The sequence below is a fragment of the Aplysia californica genome, unplaced genomic scaffold (assembly GCF_000002075.1).
Source record: "Aplysia californica isolate F4 #8 unplaced genomic scaffold, AplCal3.0 scaffold00833, whole genome shotgun sequence".
NCBI classification, from domain to species: Eukaryota; Metazoa; Mollusca; class Gastropoda; order Aplysiida; family Aplysiidae; genus Aplysia; species Aplysia californica.
Window position 1 is genome coordinate 272,819 of NW_004798103.1, and position 15,431 is coordinate 288,249.

The 15,431-nt window shown below is 39.4% G+C and overlaps 1 protein-coding gene across 8 annotated transcripts in view; it reads left to right on the forward strand.

Annotated features, from left to right (window-relative positions):
- Window positions 1–15,132, forward strand: part of LOC101850995 (tetraspanin-18) — a 129,318-nt gene extending 114,186 nt beyond the window's left edge. For all 8 annotated transcript variants that reach the window (XM_005109940.3, XM_005109941.3, XM_005109942.3 and 5 more), the window contains 8 exons: window positions 1,907–2,035; window positions 2,794–2,994; window positions 4,357–4,431; window positions 4,804–4,923; window positions 5,545–5,638; window positions 6,385–6,533; window positions 7,721–7,804; window positions 8,180–15,132. In XM_005109940.3, coding sequence (XP_005109997.1) covers window positions 1,907–2,035; window positions 2,794–2,994; window positions 4,357–4,431; window positions 4,804–4,923; window positions 5,545–5,638; window positions 6,385–6,533; window positions 7,721–7,804; window positions 8,180–8,257 — 930 coding nt within the window. In that variant the 3' untranslated portion in view covers window positions 8,258–15,132. The remainder of the gene's footprint in view (window positions 1–1,906; window positions 2,036–2,793; window positions 2,995–4,356; window positions 4,432–4,803; window positions 4,924–5,544; window positions 5,639–6,384; window positions 6,534–7,720; window positions 7,805–8,179) is intronic.
- The last annotated feature ends 299 nt before the right edge of the window (window positions 15,133–15,431 follow it).

The window sequence follows — 15,431 nt, forward strand, 5'->3', positions numbered from 1 at the left end:
TTTTTTACGTAAAAATTAAAAAGAAAAAGTATTGCCGCTTTCGTCCAATTAGTCTGGCCAAGCGATTTTTAAAATATATTTTTAAAAATTATAATGTTATATATAACTTGTAGATCACGATCTAGCCCGGAAAGGAAGGCGAAATTCGTGTACTACGTATCCTCATCTCGTCTCGTTTCGTGTCCGTTTCCTGTGGTGAGAGATCATGGAAGGATGTTTTGTTTGAAATGTCAGAATTGATTTAGATATCTAGCTCATCAACAAAATTATATTACGATTCTTTTCCGAGTTGCTGAAACCTCAATTGCAGTTAAACGCTCTGAAACATCGTCACGATCAGCCCGTCTCCGGGGAAATTGTGCTTAGATAACAGTATTATGAGTATTGTAGTCTGGCAAACATCCATAGACTTGAGTTTCTCTAGCCTAAATCTCTAGTCTAGTTTCTGATTCTCTCTACCGTCGTGTTCTATTAGATCTAGATATTAGAAGCCTAGTATTCAGTGGCTCCATAATCTCTATAGATCTCTCATCTAGATCTAGACTTGGACGACCTACAGCTGAACTGGAGTTTTAGATTTACGAGTGGGTTGTAGGCCTAGTTTATCAATAGAGTCTAGTTGAAATGCGTCTGTCTGGTGAAGTTATAGAGGAATTGAAACAGGTTAGAAAGGTTTTCTAAACAAACACGAGCGTTTGTTTGTTGTTGTTGTTTTTTGTGTTAATTTCCTTGTACGCAAAATGTATAGACACCCCTATCCTTTCGTAATCATAATCTAGATTAGTCAATGTTTTAGTCTTGGCAAAGGCAGGCTTTATTTTTTTATTTTTTTAGTTCAGTGAAATGTAGGCTAATACAATTCATGCTGTACGTTGGGGACTATGTTCTTGGTCTAGTTTATCTCGGGTGTGAATGCGGAGAATTTTTATCGAGTATCTCAGTCTTTCGGATGGGATTTTGTATCCTTCTCATCCTGGGTTGGCCCATGAAAGAAGGTTTAAAGCCTGACTCCTAGGTTATGCAAATTGTCACATTGTGTTGATTGGGACGTAAAACACTAGACCTACATTTATACTTTAAACTTAAACCCTGATCTTCATGTTTGTGAATGCAATATTAAGTAAGGTTGTGTTGTTGCCTGTATTTTAGACCCTCCAGGGCCAACACTACCACCCTGAAGAATTTACTGTAAAGGTATCTTTTCTGTTACTGGTTTTGTTACAAGTTGTTTTTTTAAAGTTCTTTTTAAAAAATCACTTTTAAACTGTTGACCTCTTTGAACTTCTAATTCTAACCAGGTACTTGATCTTTTCTTTCATTTGTTCTCCTCAAGTTGAAATTTCTTTTGATTAATAATAGTTCAAAAACTGTTTATGGCATCAGTTTTTTATCTGTTTTATCTCTGTAGTTTATTAACACTCCCTGGAACACTTTGCGTTGACAACTTGTAGTGGTTTAGTTCAAACAAATGTTTGACTCGCAGGGACCATTTTAAAGAATGGTCTAAAAGAAACGTGTAGCTGGTGCTTGATTTATTTCTAATTTGTCGTAAAAAGTCATAACCTAAAAAACATTATGTGCATAGCTCACCTGACACTTGCACGGACTTCAAATATTGGATAGCACTAAGAAGACAATTTTGTTTTGTTGTTTCCCACTGTACCTTTTAAGTTGAACCTTATGAATAGCAAATGTGGGGTTTTTATTGTTGTTTATGTTGTTTGTTTGTTGTTTGTTTTGTTTGGGTTTTTTTTGGGGGGGATGGCATAATCTGTCATGAGTCCCCATATTTTGTACATATTGCATCTTCATAAAAATGTTATGAGTATGTTTAGTTTAATTTATATTTATTGTCATAGTTCACACAAGCAAAATTTTTCATATCTTTTGTTTCTTCTCATTTCAGCCGTTGAAACGGCAGAGGAGCAACCGATCGACTCGCAGCACCACCTCCTCAGCCCGGCGACGACAGAATGAAGACGGCTGTGTCGTATGTCTTCGTGGCACCTTGCACTGCTACAATGTCTTCATCTTGGTGAGTCCTCTGTCAGTTTACCTAATGTGGTGCCTTAAGACAATACCACTTCAGCTTCCATTTAGGCTGAAAGTATTTCTCATTTTATGTTTGGAGATGAACTGTAAGGTTGTAGTAGTGATGCTGACTTTGGCTCATGGTTCTTATCCTCAAGCTGCCATATATTTTGTGGAGATAAGATTTTTGTATTTGTCAAGTCATTCTTAAAAGTAATATTAACTTTCTAGCAATATATTATACAGTTCAATGTATTATCTTCTTCTGTAGAGCTATGAGTTTTCTCCTGCTCTATTTCTGTTTTGTTGTAACCTTTTTCATGAAGAAAATTCACAGCAAGAACCTCTGCTAACAGTGTGGAGTGATGATATTGGTAATGATCAGTCTCTTGAATCTCGTAGCTGTTTATCTGTTTCACCCTGAGGGAATAGTGATTATGATTACATTGTATGTCCATCTCTGCTTCTGTGGTATTTAGGTGGGATGTTTTTACTGAACTTCCACCCCACTCTGTTGATGAAGAAAACATGTTTTCCTCCTATCAATTAGCGGGAAAGGTTGCTGTAACTACAATGAAATCTTCTTCTGCTCTCTCTTGTGATGCTTTTTGCGAAGTCTTTATTTCAGAATTTATCACGATGACCTTCTGCTCTTCAATCGCACTTTCAGCTTCTATATGACTCTCTTGAATTTGGACTGAAATATGTGCAGACCTGTGTGTGTCGCAGAGGAATATAATTTTGAATTTTTTCCAATGCCAGATTGTCGGATGTGCGTCACTGGGGATTGGGATATGGTTGCTGGTCACCGACTTCGGGGCCCGCAAGGTGACGCCCATTGTGGACAACCAGATGTATGAAGTGACCACCTATCTGCTGATTGCTGGTGGTGGGGCCGTTGCTCTGCTTGCCTTCTGTGGTTGTTGTGGTACCATACGAGAAGACAAGTGTGTGCTATCTTTTGTGAGTATCCCCACAGCTTGTGTCTTTGTGTTTTCTTACATGCATTTTGATACTGTATCATGGTTTGATTTACTGCAGTTCTGTGCTCAAAATGATTAATTAAAAGAATGACCAGGTTGTTTGTGCACAGCTCAGAGAGGGGAAGGGGGATGAATGTGGTTGCGGCTTTCTTTTCAGAAAGGAATGGAGAAATGCTGTCCACTCAAAGGTGTGACCTTCGCTAAATCCATCAAGAAGTTCTTCTCTCATCGTTTTTACTTTTTTCATTTATTTGCTGTCCAGTATTGATCTGTTGTCAAGAGTGGTTAAAGAGAAACTGAATTATTTAAACCATGCACCACTGTATAGGGGAATTATTTCTCACAGTAAACACTTCAAAGGCTTTGGAATTATAGAAATGGTTTAAGCTTCTATGTCATGATTGATTCGCCTACAGTGGTGGGGGAAACTGGGGGAGAGGGAACATTCTGGTTTTGAACCAGCTGGATTTTGTTTTCTTTTGTGCTTATGAATTTCTAAAACATGGACAGAATGCCTGTGATTATCTGCATCCTCTAAAAAGCATGGCCATATTCTTCTTTTGATAAACATGTGCTATTGTTAGAAGGGAGTGAGTTCTGTACATTTCAGTTTCTATCTTTAAAACATCAGTAATGGTTGAGATCTAAAGTTTCTTTTGCTCCATAATGTGGGCATCTGTGCCAGCTAATTATGTAAAGTTTTATGTAAATGTCAGTGCTTTCAGACGTTATTAAAACTTCATTAAAAAAATTAGAACTCCATCAATAGAATAGATTTGGAAATTTTAGTTGAACTCTTTGTCAGTTGCTCTTGCTGGAGATGAACAAAGGGTCTTATTGTACTGGAATTTTCTCACTGACTATGATAGAGATTTTATGAGATTACACTTTTAAGCTTGGCCCTTTTGTATTCGAGAAGATACAGTTTTTTTCCTTTAATATCGGAGTTCAATATGTACACAACATTTTTTTTAAACTGTTATTTGTCTTGCTGTCTGATTTTTATGTTCGTCTGTTAAGTCCTACGGAGAAAAGACTGACAGGCTCTTCTACTCAAAACAACATTTTGTGATACCATTGTTTTACTTAAGTTCTGTAGTCGTCTTTCCATGGACTGAGTTTTTCATACTTCTGTTCTCAAATAGGTTAGGATTCCAGATCCATGCATTTTATATCTTCACATTTCAACGACTATTAAGACTATACTATGTGTGATGTGTTTGATGCTAACTTGTCTTGAGCGATGCCAGTGTGACCCATGAGCTCCCAACTCTCTCTTTTCCCTGTCATGTGTGTTTGTCCACCTCAGTTGTACTAATTTCTCAGTTGTTATCTGTTTCAGTATGGAACTACGTTAGCCATAGTGCTCATTGTGCTTGGAGCAGCGTGTGGGATAGCTTTTTTCTTCAGAAATGCAGTAAGTAAATGTTGAGGGTTGTGTTTGTGAATGGTTTTGTAACTCTGTTATCTCAGACTAAAGATAGGGCCCTTACTGGAGCAAGCATTAAGCAGAAAATTGCACAAATGCAGTTAAGGTGTAACCAACAACAGAAAAATGTATACTAAAACCTCTGAAATATACAAGTAAAAAGAAACTTGTGAGTGTGTGTGTGTTTTCATATTTTGGGGACTATTCTTGTAGTAAAAGAGTACGATTACTACTGTAAATTGGAAAGAAGGGGGATGTGCTTCCGTATATTCATGAATGCAGATTTCCATTTAGTTCACTGCAAGGAGAAAAGACTGTGACATGATACTGATGTCATTGACCTTTGTTTTCGTTCTCCAGTTGGCAGCTAAAATACAAGACCGGATGCGAGATACGCTGACCTGGCACTATGGTCTGAATGTTCACAGCAACTCTGAGAACCGTAGGATCACAGACGCGTGGGACGCCATGCAGAGGCAGGTCAGTTCAGCAATGATTAGGAACTACATGTCATTCCCTGAATAAGAAAAGTGTCTTCGCTGATGCACACTAATTATTATACAGTTTGGTCCATTTTAATTGAAATCTGTGGGGCAATCAGATGTTCTTCAGGATAACATGATTTCAGGTTTAGTGAGGTTGCTCAAATAGAAAGAAAAAAAATCGGGGATTTTGTTCTCTTTCAGTTTACTACTGTTTTCGATCACTGTGTTCAATGGAGCAAACTCAACTGCATATGTTGCCAAAGGTAGTATAAATGATTATGAATGCTTTTCAAAAAGCATAGATCAATGGCTGTCAGAAAGTTAAGTACATGTTATAGTATAAAAGTGGGCGATATTTTTATGGAAATCAATTTTACTGTGGGTTAAATAACCTTCTGTAAATTGATAGTGTTTGAGCACCAGAGAGACTTCCTTGCTGTAAATCCCTCATGGAACAGTGATGGTAAATTGTAGGTTATTGTAGCTCTGTAGCAGAGAGGATTAAAGAGTATGAACTGTCACTTTGAATTTTGTTTCTTGCTGTGTAGAATGTGTGAAGTTTGAGAAGAGGAGCGAGTTTGTTTTGTTGTACTGAGTTGTCTCCCTGTGTTCTCAGCTCAAGTGCTGCGGTGTGGTGGGTGACGTCAACACCTTAGAGTCCTGGGGCTATTACTTCACCAAAACTGAGTGGTACGACAAGTCCAAGAAGAGTAAGTAGATAGAGATGACACTGTTAGTAGATAGAGATGACACTGTTTATCTGAGCTCAATATAATGTCCAAGTGCGTATAGTTGTGCTGTGACAATAACATGCTTTATTGGTCTCTCAAAAACTTCATCCTCATCAGTTTCAAGACTTGAACATTCCTTCTTAGTACAAAGACAGGCTCACCCATACCATTTTTAACCTTGTGCCCCTGCTCTTTGCTGTCCTTTCTCCCCCCCACCCCCTCACCTTCCTCCCACCACCACAAATCTCTTTATTTTTCTTTTCCAATCTCTCCCACCCACTTGCCTGTCACCCCAAAAGGCCAAAACTCTTAAATTTACAACATTAAAATGTAACCCTTTCAACAGACCGGCCAAAATTGTAGGTGTTCATTTTTTAAATCTTTTTTTTTTAGTCTCTCCAACTGTCAAAGGCACTGAACTGATCCGCTCCTTTTGTGTCAGATAGATGTCTAGTGTTATGTGACTAGTTCCTACTGCTACTACGATTTTGTTCTGTATGTGCTCGTGCCATAGTACAGCTGATTTGTCTGTCCTTTTATATTCAGAAGCTGATTGGTCAATTTTGTTTGCTGCATGTGTGACTGAGCCCCCAGTGTGCATGTTTGTGTTTGCGTGTTTATGTGTGTATGTTTGTAATTGTGAGTGTGTCCATGTCGGAGTGTGTTACTGATCTCCTTTTTGTCTGTGGTACTGACCGCCTTTTGTGTTTGTGTGTGTGTTTCAGAGAAAGAGAGGCAGCGTGTGCCTGAAAGCTGCTGTGCCCCAGGTGATATCAACATGTGCATCGGTCTGAGTGACTTTGCCGGCCCACCAAGATTCCTCCAAGGTCACAGCGAGGACATGAAAAAGAAGAATCCATACCTGTACACAGATGTAAGTCATGCACATATGTACACTCAGATGACACTCATACATGCTCATACTGTTGTCTTCATTGTCCTTACCTGATTGGAGGATATCTGTTTATGGGGTAGGGGAGTAATTGTACAGTTGATCAGATACTTTGAGGTTGTGTTTATTGTTTGTTTGTTCACTAGTTATGATGGTGGAAGAGATGTAGATGTGACTCTATCTCTAACTGCTTGAATAACGGGAGCTGATCATCCTAGCTTATGTCATGTCTTCTGTAGGCTCTAGGCATCAGTTGTCTAGGTTAGTCTATATCTATGGGAGGAAGTGCTGATAGATTTGTGTGCATGGGGAGGTTTCATGTCTTTGTTATTGTTTTGCTGAACTCAGCAACGAATAAGAAGATTGGTTGGCATAGCTCCGCAACTCGGTATTGAAAATTACGAAGTTTCTTAAAGGTCTTCACTGTATTACAGAAGCTATTCTGTTCTCAAGATTTCTTTGGCTCAGAGAAAATGTGCCTGCTCACTTCATGCCCTTTGTAGAGAGCTGTTGGTGTAGCCTTTTGTACTGGGAGGATGTTTAGTTAATTGCCTCTCAGAAACTGAGTATTTGAACATTTCTGTATGTGTCGTTGACCTTTCTGTTGCAGTGAAATGATTCAGTCAATGATGGGAGTGGATAATGGTCCACTTGTGAAAATATTTTTGCCATGAGATGTGGAAGTTGTTCTGATATTAGCCTGGTTATTGTGGATTTCTTTGGAGTGGTTGTTTGAGTTTATGTCATTGTGCTGAAATCTTCTTCTGAGTGGAGGAGTCATGTTTGTGCAACAGATTTGTTCATCATGTAAGAATTATTACGATACTATGACAACAGTATCTCTGGCATGAGTGACTAGTTACTTTTTAGCTTACTTTTAGTCCTGGGTTCTAGCACCACTCCTTTTCGTGAATAATTTTTTTAATGATTCTGTTCCATCTCTTGAAGGAAGTGCCAGTACTATGATAATGTTTATATATAATATATTATGTTTTCATGTTATTTAATTGGGAAAGTGCTCAATGCATTGGGGTAGTGCTCAGTGCACTTTACAAAAAAACCATTACTTTAGCATACTGTATGAAAATGTTTCTTCATGGTGTTCGAGTCCATTGTGTTGCCACCCCACAATAATCCTCATTTGTTTCTCTCTCCTTCTTTGTCCTCAGGGCTGTTATGAGTCTTTGATAGAATACTTGAGGACCTACTCTGCTGTGGTGGGGGCGGTCGCAGCCGTTGTGCCTGTGTTTCTTGTGAGTATCCAGACATCCTCTCATTGGTGAACAATAGTTTAATTCCTTGCTGATGTTAATTTAAGATCAGGGTAATACTACCATGTTCCTTTCACTCATGGCGGTAGTAGCCATTTGAGATGTGATGTGTAAGATATAAATGGAGAGTACTGTTTAATCTGAGATTTCTATTAATTGTGTTACTTACTGTGTGAGTAGTTAATTACCACCACCAGCCTGATTCAAATGAAACTGGAATAAGTACTTTTATGTAAGATTGAAATTCTGTCACGTTCTCTCTCTATTTCCTGGTGCTGTAATGTCCGCTTATGCCCATATAGCTTTGTGTGGTGTCCAATGTCCAGTCCACTGACCTGTTCCTTTCTGTGTCCCCAGGCATTTGGCATCGTCATCTCGTTCTGCCTGTGTGCGCGGGTGACGGGCTACGCCCACGATGATGAAGTGGACTTATAGCACGGACTCTCCTGTTCCTGCCACTGCTGTGTCTCTGTCGACTGGGCCCCAGGGGGCACTGTCAGCACAAGGGTCTGGTCCGATGCATCGCTACGCCGTACATAGCTGGGGGAATGTGTGGTTTAGAGCTTTGAACCTGTGTGTGTGTGTGTTTAAATGAAGAAGGAGTAGAAGAGCATGAGATACATGTTTATAAATGTGTACTGGTATCTGCATGTATGTTTTTGTTTGTGTGTATGACGGTGCCCCGTATTAGTGCCACCCAGTGATCGGACAGCTGCGTGCATTGTGGGATAGTGGAGTTGCCACAGACCCAGAGAGGCAGTATTTGCTTGAGATGGAAAGTTTTTGTAATCGTTTGGGGGAAGTTATTGTTTTGGTCTTTCTCTGAACCGTTCAGGCTGGAACGCACTGGTGATATAGGCAGCGGCTTGTCCCTCTCATGTCATGGAATGCAATATGAGAAACTTTTTGTCTGAGTTGGAAGTTGACCTCACTACTGAGGGTGTCGAGTTAAGTGTGTGTGTGTATGTGTGTGGGGTTCAAACGTATGCAGGTTTTAGAAGTTTGTCTTAAGGTTTTTGGTGCCCCTGTGGGAGGAGGCGAGTTGATTAACCGCTGTGACAGGACTCCGGCGAGCGCCTTGACAAGGAGGCTACTGCGTATGTCCATGCCTTTTGAAGTGACCAGCAAGCCAGTGTAGCACAGGGCAAGATGGAAAGAGAGGCAGACCAGTGACAGGCAGGCAGGAATCCGTGGCACTTTCGCAAGTCAACAAAACCACGTCAGAGTGGATGTTTTCTTTTCTTTTTTTCCCCCCTGTCCAAATGACAGTGTTCTGGAGCAGCACAAACTGCCTGATAGTGCAGCTGCCATTGAGAGCTCTTCCGTACTGGGATCAGCTGGGGCAGCCTTGTGGCCAGTACAGAAGAGAAAGAAAGAGAGAGAATCATGTCACTTCTCTTTATTAGAGATACAGCTACTGAGAGAAAAATAAAAAGTCATTATGAAACTTTAAAAGAAATCTATTGTGAAGATCTAAAAAAAGTATCAGAAAGTGGTCTTTGTGAAGATGAATACTTTTCTCTTTTTTATTCGTTAGGCTTGGATCCAAGGTCAGTCAAGAGAATGTGAATATTTGTATTAAAAAATCCGATGGAGTCCACTAATACCATGCTCAGTTAATCCTAAAACAGCAGATGTCCGAATGAAATAGAATCGATTATTTTTATTTCTTAGCCTTTTCAGCAATCTTTTGAAATTGGAAACATGACTAAACTAAAGAAGATCTGGCAGTCCCACCAATTTTGGTTTAAGTGGACTCTGCTGTAATATTATATCTCCTTGATTCTCCATACCCCTCCCTTCTGGCGTAGAGAAATGTTCTTACTGAATGAAAACCACACTGCCTGTACAATAGGCTACCCCAGTGACCTTTAGATTTCGAGCAGACAAATTTGTAGCAGGGACAGTCAGATGTTTTCACATTACTATTTGTGTAACCTTTGGTTGTCTCGCCTCAGGTTGCCTTTATGAGACAGGAACTATCTTGTCATTGTGGGGTAATGAAGCTCTCAGCCATGCCGCATATGTTTGGTTCCCTGAGAGTGGGGAGATTTGGAGGCTAATGTGTTCTTGACTGAGCCTTGAGAAACCCACCTCAGACTTTAGTTTCTTTCTTTTCAAACTGAAGCGTGATGCGAAGTGTTTGCCATATTGGAAAACTAAGTAAGTTTCTATTATACTACATTCCAAGTTCTAGCAATGTTTACCTTCCTCTGTTACCATTCATAAAATGTACACATTTCCTTTGTGCTATGTACGTGTTGTGTCTGTGTGGGAGATAAATGTGTGTGGGATAAGGAATGTTATATTATGTTTGTAGTTAAAAGAATCATGATATGGATTCCAAGTCTCACCTTGTCGCTGCCTGAGGTGTATAGGCTTACTGTGTTGATTGTTCTCTTTTGAAGTGATGTTCTTCACAACACTGCTTACAAGCTGTGAGACGTACGTAAACTGGCAGTATTTGCCTATGTCTTTTCCATTTTCACATTCTACATGCTGGGGAGAGTTGCGCAAGTCATTTTGTCTACATTTCTGCCTGACACGTTGTGATGGTCTCTCTCTTTCTCATGGGTCAACTTGTGCGCGTTGTCACAGACGTCTTTGCTAAACTATGTTACTTGTTTTTCCCTGCTGGTCTCCGGTCCCTACCTACTCGTATTTTCCACATCTTGTTTCTAAAGTTTCATGTCTCACTCTATGTGTCTCTTTGAAGAAACTTCCTCAGTGTTGGGCACTTTTGCTTCAGGTAGACTTAGCGAGGTTTGCACCGGTCCATCTCCTTCCACCCTGTCCTTTTTGTTTTGTCTTTTGAATATGAACACACTGAACTGAGAGCATGAGGATGGTAAAAGTTAAGACTCATATATGGGTTTAGGGTGGGGGACATGGACAAGGTTGGGCAGCTAGTCTAGTTTCTAAGACTAGCATGGACCATTGGATCAGAGATACTCGTCTCCTGTCTCCTTTCTCCTTGTATAACCCCAGAAGCTGTCGGCAGCGTGCACTTGTCATTGGCTTGAGGCCGTGAGCTTTTCACATTTTGCTTGACATTTTTGCATCACATAACATGTAATTTTCTGTTTATTTTGCGGTTTCCTTTTTCATCTGTTTATGTACATATGGGAAAAGTGCTGAATTTTGATATAGTGCTTCGACTTCAAAACTTTTCGAGTCAAGAGTCAAAAGGTTCCATCTAATGTGAATATATATAACATTGTGTGATGTCCTGCTACAATGCATGCTATGTCCTTCCTATAAAGGGCAAGTCCTGCCTGTTGTCATGTTATGTAATGCATGCATATGTAGTCAGCTAATTTGACAGAAAGAGAGAGAGTGAGAAAGAAAGAAAGATTAGGGTAGTTTGGGAAAATAAACATGTTTCTAATCAACTGACCTTACTATTCAAATGGACTGCTCAATATAAGACTTTCATCATATGTCACTTTTCATAATGACATATGGTGGAGTCTTACAGGAAGCAGCCGAACTGTAAATGATTCAGGGGGTACCCTACTATTTACCCAGTGTCCACTCTATCAGTCAACCAAAATCCTGAGTCTGGCATTTCCACTTTCCCTACAGGCGAGAGTTGGTAGGACTTCAGTGCTAATCATGCTGAGAAATCAGAATCTTTTCCCTCCCCCATCAGTTTATGTCATTGTGAGTATCCATATCACAGGGTGTTTAAGTCTTGTGTTTGTGTGTATGTATGTGTGTGTGTGTGGGGGGAGGGGGGGGAGACAGAGAGAGAGAAAGAGAAGGAAGACTGTTGGGGTTGTTTGAGGCAATGCATTGTATTCTGAATGAGACAGCTATTTTTGATTTTTATAAGAAAATAACTATAAACTTAAATTTGAACTTTGCTACATTGTGATTTGTTGACTGTCATATATTTTGTTGCATGCTTATTGGCTTTGAATTATATCAATTTACAGTTCATTTTTGCAGTGGTGCTCATGTGTTTAGCCAAGTATTCTGTTTGTTTCCCTGCAAGTAGGATTGTTGTAAGGTATTTTGCCGTGCTGTTGACTTAGCTAGGGTTTTGGGACAAGAAGTCTGAAGTTCCATGTTGTTATTGGGGTGCCAGCTTTTCATTCTTTACCGGTAGTTCAAGCAGTGGTCTCTGTTAGGTCTGGACATAACATTGAATGTCCCTGGCAGGTTTAGTGAGTTGTTGGTTAAGTGGACTCTGTATGTAGAGGTCTTTCCCACCACAAAGAATTGTCAATTATATCAGCATTAGTTACCTTGTTTTATAATTTATAGGTTGTTTTTTCATGATCAACTGTGGGTTTTGTCAAGTGTATTTTCCATCTAATATTTAAGACACCCATGATGGTAGCTATTTAGGTATTAGTTCTCATATCATCGGCCAGCTCTTCAGATGTACTAAACCCAAACGGAATTTTTTTAAAATGTTTATAGCAGTTTTCTTAATCTGTGATGTCAGTTACGTTTGCTCGGAAATTCTTTGGTGAAATCCAGATTCTAAATTTGGATTAAAGCAAAAAAATATATAATGATAAAAATATAGGTAGGCCTACAATTTTTAAAGGAATGAAATTTTGTTTCTCTCTCCTGAAAAATGTTGCTCTCTGGGCTTAGAACAGTTGGACAGCTTGACGATGATACGTTTTTTTGTTATAATCCAATCTGCCAGATTTGCTATGGCTTGTTGCTTGCACCGTCTCTGTACATATCCTGTACCTTTGACCCCATGCACAAGGTGGGGTTGAGTGACTGATTTATCTTCATGATGCCAGTATCGACTTGTGACGAGGAGGTTCAGGCCTCTGCTTTTTCGAGTGCTTGGTCAGTGGTGATGATGCCAACACGGCCTTGATGTGTTTTTGACTGTGAATAGTAGGGTTTGAAACTGTTGATGACTCCAAAGTTAACTTTATCCATGCCTTGAATGTGGAGGGAGTGGGAAGCATAAATAAAATACAAATTCACAATTTATGGGACCGTTTAGCTCTCTGAAGACCTTAAGGGTTCTATCTGCGATTAGTTTTTGTTGTAGGTGGAAGCTTTTGGTTGGGAGAGCTGATTTAAGTGGTCACAAGCTATTCATGATGAAGCTTGGTAGTTGAAATAAAGATTTCTTCGGCAAACTGTTCAAATGTACCATGCCTTAAATTTTGAAAACGTTTTAAATTGCTGTTTCTTAATCTATGGTGTGGGCTGCATGTGTTTAAGAAATATTTTGTCGAAATTCAAATTCTAAATGTTGGGAAAAAAAGAATTAAAAAGCAAGAAAATGCATCGAAGGTATAAATCTACATTTGTAATATTTTAGAAAAATACATTTTTTTCACTCTCCTGAAATATTTTGCTTTTTGGACTTATTGCATTTGAACAAATTGGTGGCTATTGGCTGCTGTCTTTAAATAGTAACTGTTTTCTCCAGCCACTGTTGGAGTCATCATCAGTTTTGTGTGTTGAGTGCAGCAGCCACAGGTGGCTATCAGCCTTCTTTTCTAGTGTGATATCACTTACTCCAGAATTTGTAGCAACTGAGGTCTTGTGAGTGCGTGTGTGTGTGTGTGTGTGTGTGTGTGTATGTATGCATGTGTTTGAGTGAGAGTAAGTATAAGTAAGAAGGATTATTTTTTTTCTATGGCCCCATCACAAACGTCGTGGGTAAGTTTTATGGAATCTTTATCAACGCACAGCAACAAATAAGAGGTGAAGTTAAGCAGATCGAATCTACATTATTTGACTACTTTTCAGGGAACAAAACTGCAGGCCAAATATCTGTAAAGCCGAGTGTCCATTGCGGATGGGATCGGTTCGGGTCGGGTTGATCGCCCGACTCGTCCCCTGAAAACAAAAGCGTCTGTTTTTGAGGCGACGAGTCGGGCACAATCAGCTTGTGCCATGATAGCCGCTTTGTGCCCTCAATCTGGCTAGCAAACCGCCCCGACCAGACCTGATCCCCCAATGGGCACGCTGTATAACTTTTGCATAGGGTCACACTGTCTGGGTAGACCTTTGTTTATCACATGCTCCAGTCACTTGATTTTGTGGTTTTCGTTTGGCTGGTTTTATATAGAATGGTAGGCCTATATGAAAATTTTTTGGTTCTATTTTGACCTTTACCTCTTTTAAGTATAGTACACTTATGCCTTATTTTTTAAGATCATGCACTCTGAAAAAAAGTGAACGTTTGTTTGCAAGTCAGAAATCATGCTTGCAGCTCACAGTAAACATCTTTTGTAGGACAATATTTTGTTATATGTGGTCTGTTCTGACCTCAGATCTTTCTTGCGGGCTTTAAGTTACCCTGCAGCAGTGTGACACATTCTGCCCCATCGATCACAATCAGAACGATGTTTGATCAACAACTGTACTTAATACTTCGGCTGAATGTTTCCAGGTCTATATATAATAAGCACATATTATGGTAATCATGTCTGTTTCGATGACAGATTTTTTTTCTTTTTTTTTTTTTTTTTTTGCTTGGTGGAAGGGTCTGGCTGTTGTACCAGAAAAAGTAATGTACTTTTTACAGTTATATTATTGGTGGTTTCTTTGTTGTTTTTTAAAGAATCTTTTCAAACTTTTGAAGACAATAATGATTTTGATGTGGAAGTGTGTGATGACAAGAGCTGGCGTGGTGTAGGAGCAAACAGATGTGATGTTAGTGGGTGTGACTATCTCTGTACTGGGCTGTGTACTGTCAAACAAGAACATGGTACTGTATTCCATCATGTCAAGGTCACACATGTAGACTGAGCACAAGGATATATATTATATATCAATTATTGTACATTTTACATGTTGATGATTAATTTTAGTCTTTTTTTTTTCTTTATGAAGCATGTTACTGAGGATGATCATAAAGCATGTATCTATGTCACCAAGATATGATGCCAGGTGTAAGGACATTTTTTTAAAATTCAATATATCCATTGTGTTTATACTCCATTTATATAATATGAATAATCACAGAGAGTCATGATAAGAAGTTCACAAGTAGAATACATGTACACTGACCATTCACATCGCAATCAGATGTTTGTTTGCCAAGTATATTGCTGTGTCAGGCGATGATTCCAGCGTGTGAGCTGACGTGTAGCGGACACCTCTCTCAACTTTCTCACCTGTTTTTGACTTGATTCAGCGATGTCTGCCAGTAAATAAGAAACCATCTATTCCCTATCATATCCCCCCCCCCTCTCCCTCTCACCCCACTCCCCACTGTCCATCATGTAAATATTGTGAACAAGTCAATAAGTGATTTTTTTTCATGGATGGACACAAGGTTGCAAGACTGATGATTAAATATTTTGATATGAACTGACCTTGACTCTGGTTTGTGTTTTCTGTAGTTGCCTTTGGTTGCCTTAGGTGTGGTGTGACTTTAATGCAACGTTTTTATACATTAAGGTTATTTAGAAAGTAGCTCCTCTGAATGTCTGATAGATATCGAGTTTTAAGGGACTCTCGTGTTCCAGGGGTAAGACGTTCACCTCTCATTCAATAGGTCCGGAGTTCGAAACCTAAGAGCGACAGAAAATATTCTTCTCCAAAATTTCCTCTTTTCACCTCTTTTCCTGCTCTCTAATAATGTTCTGTGGTCTGTGTTCCTCTCCAATTTCTG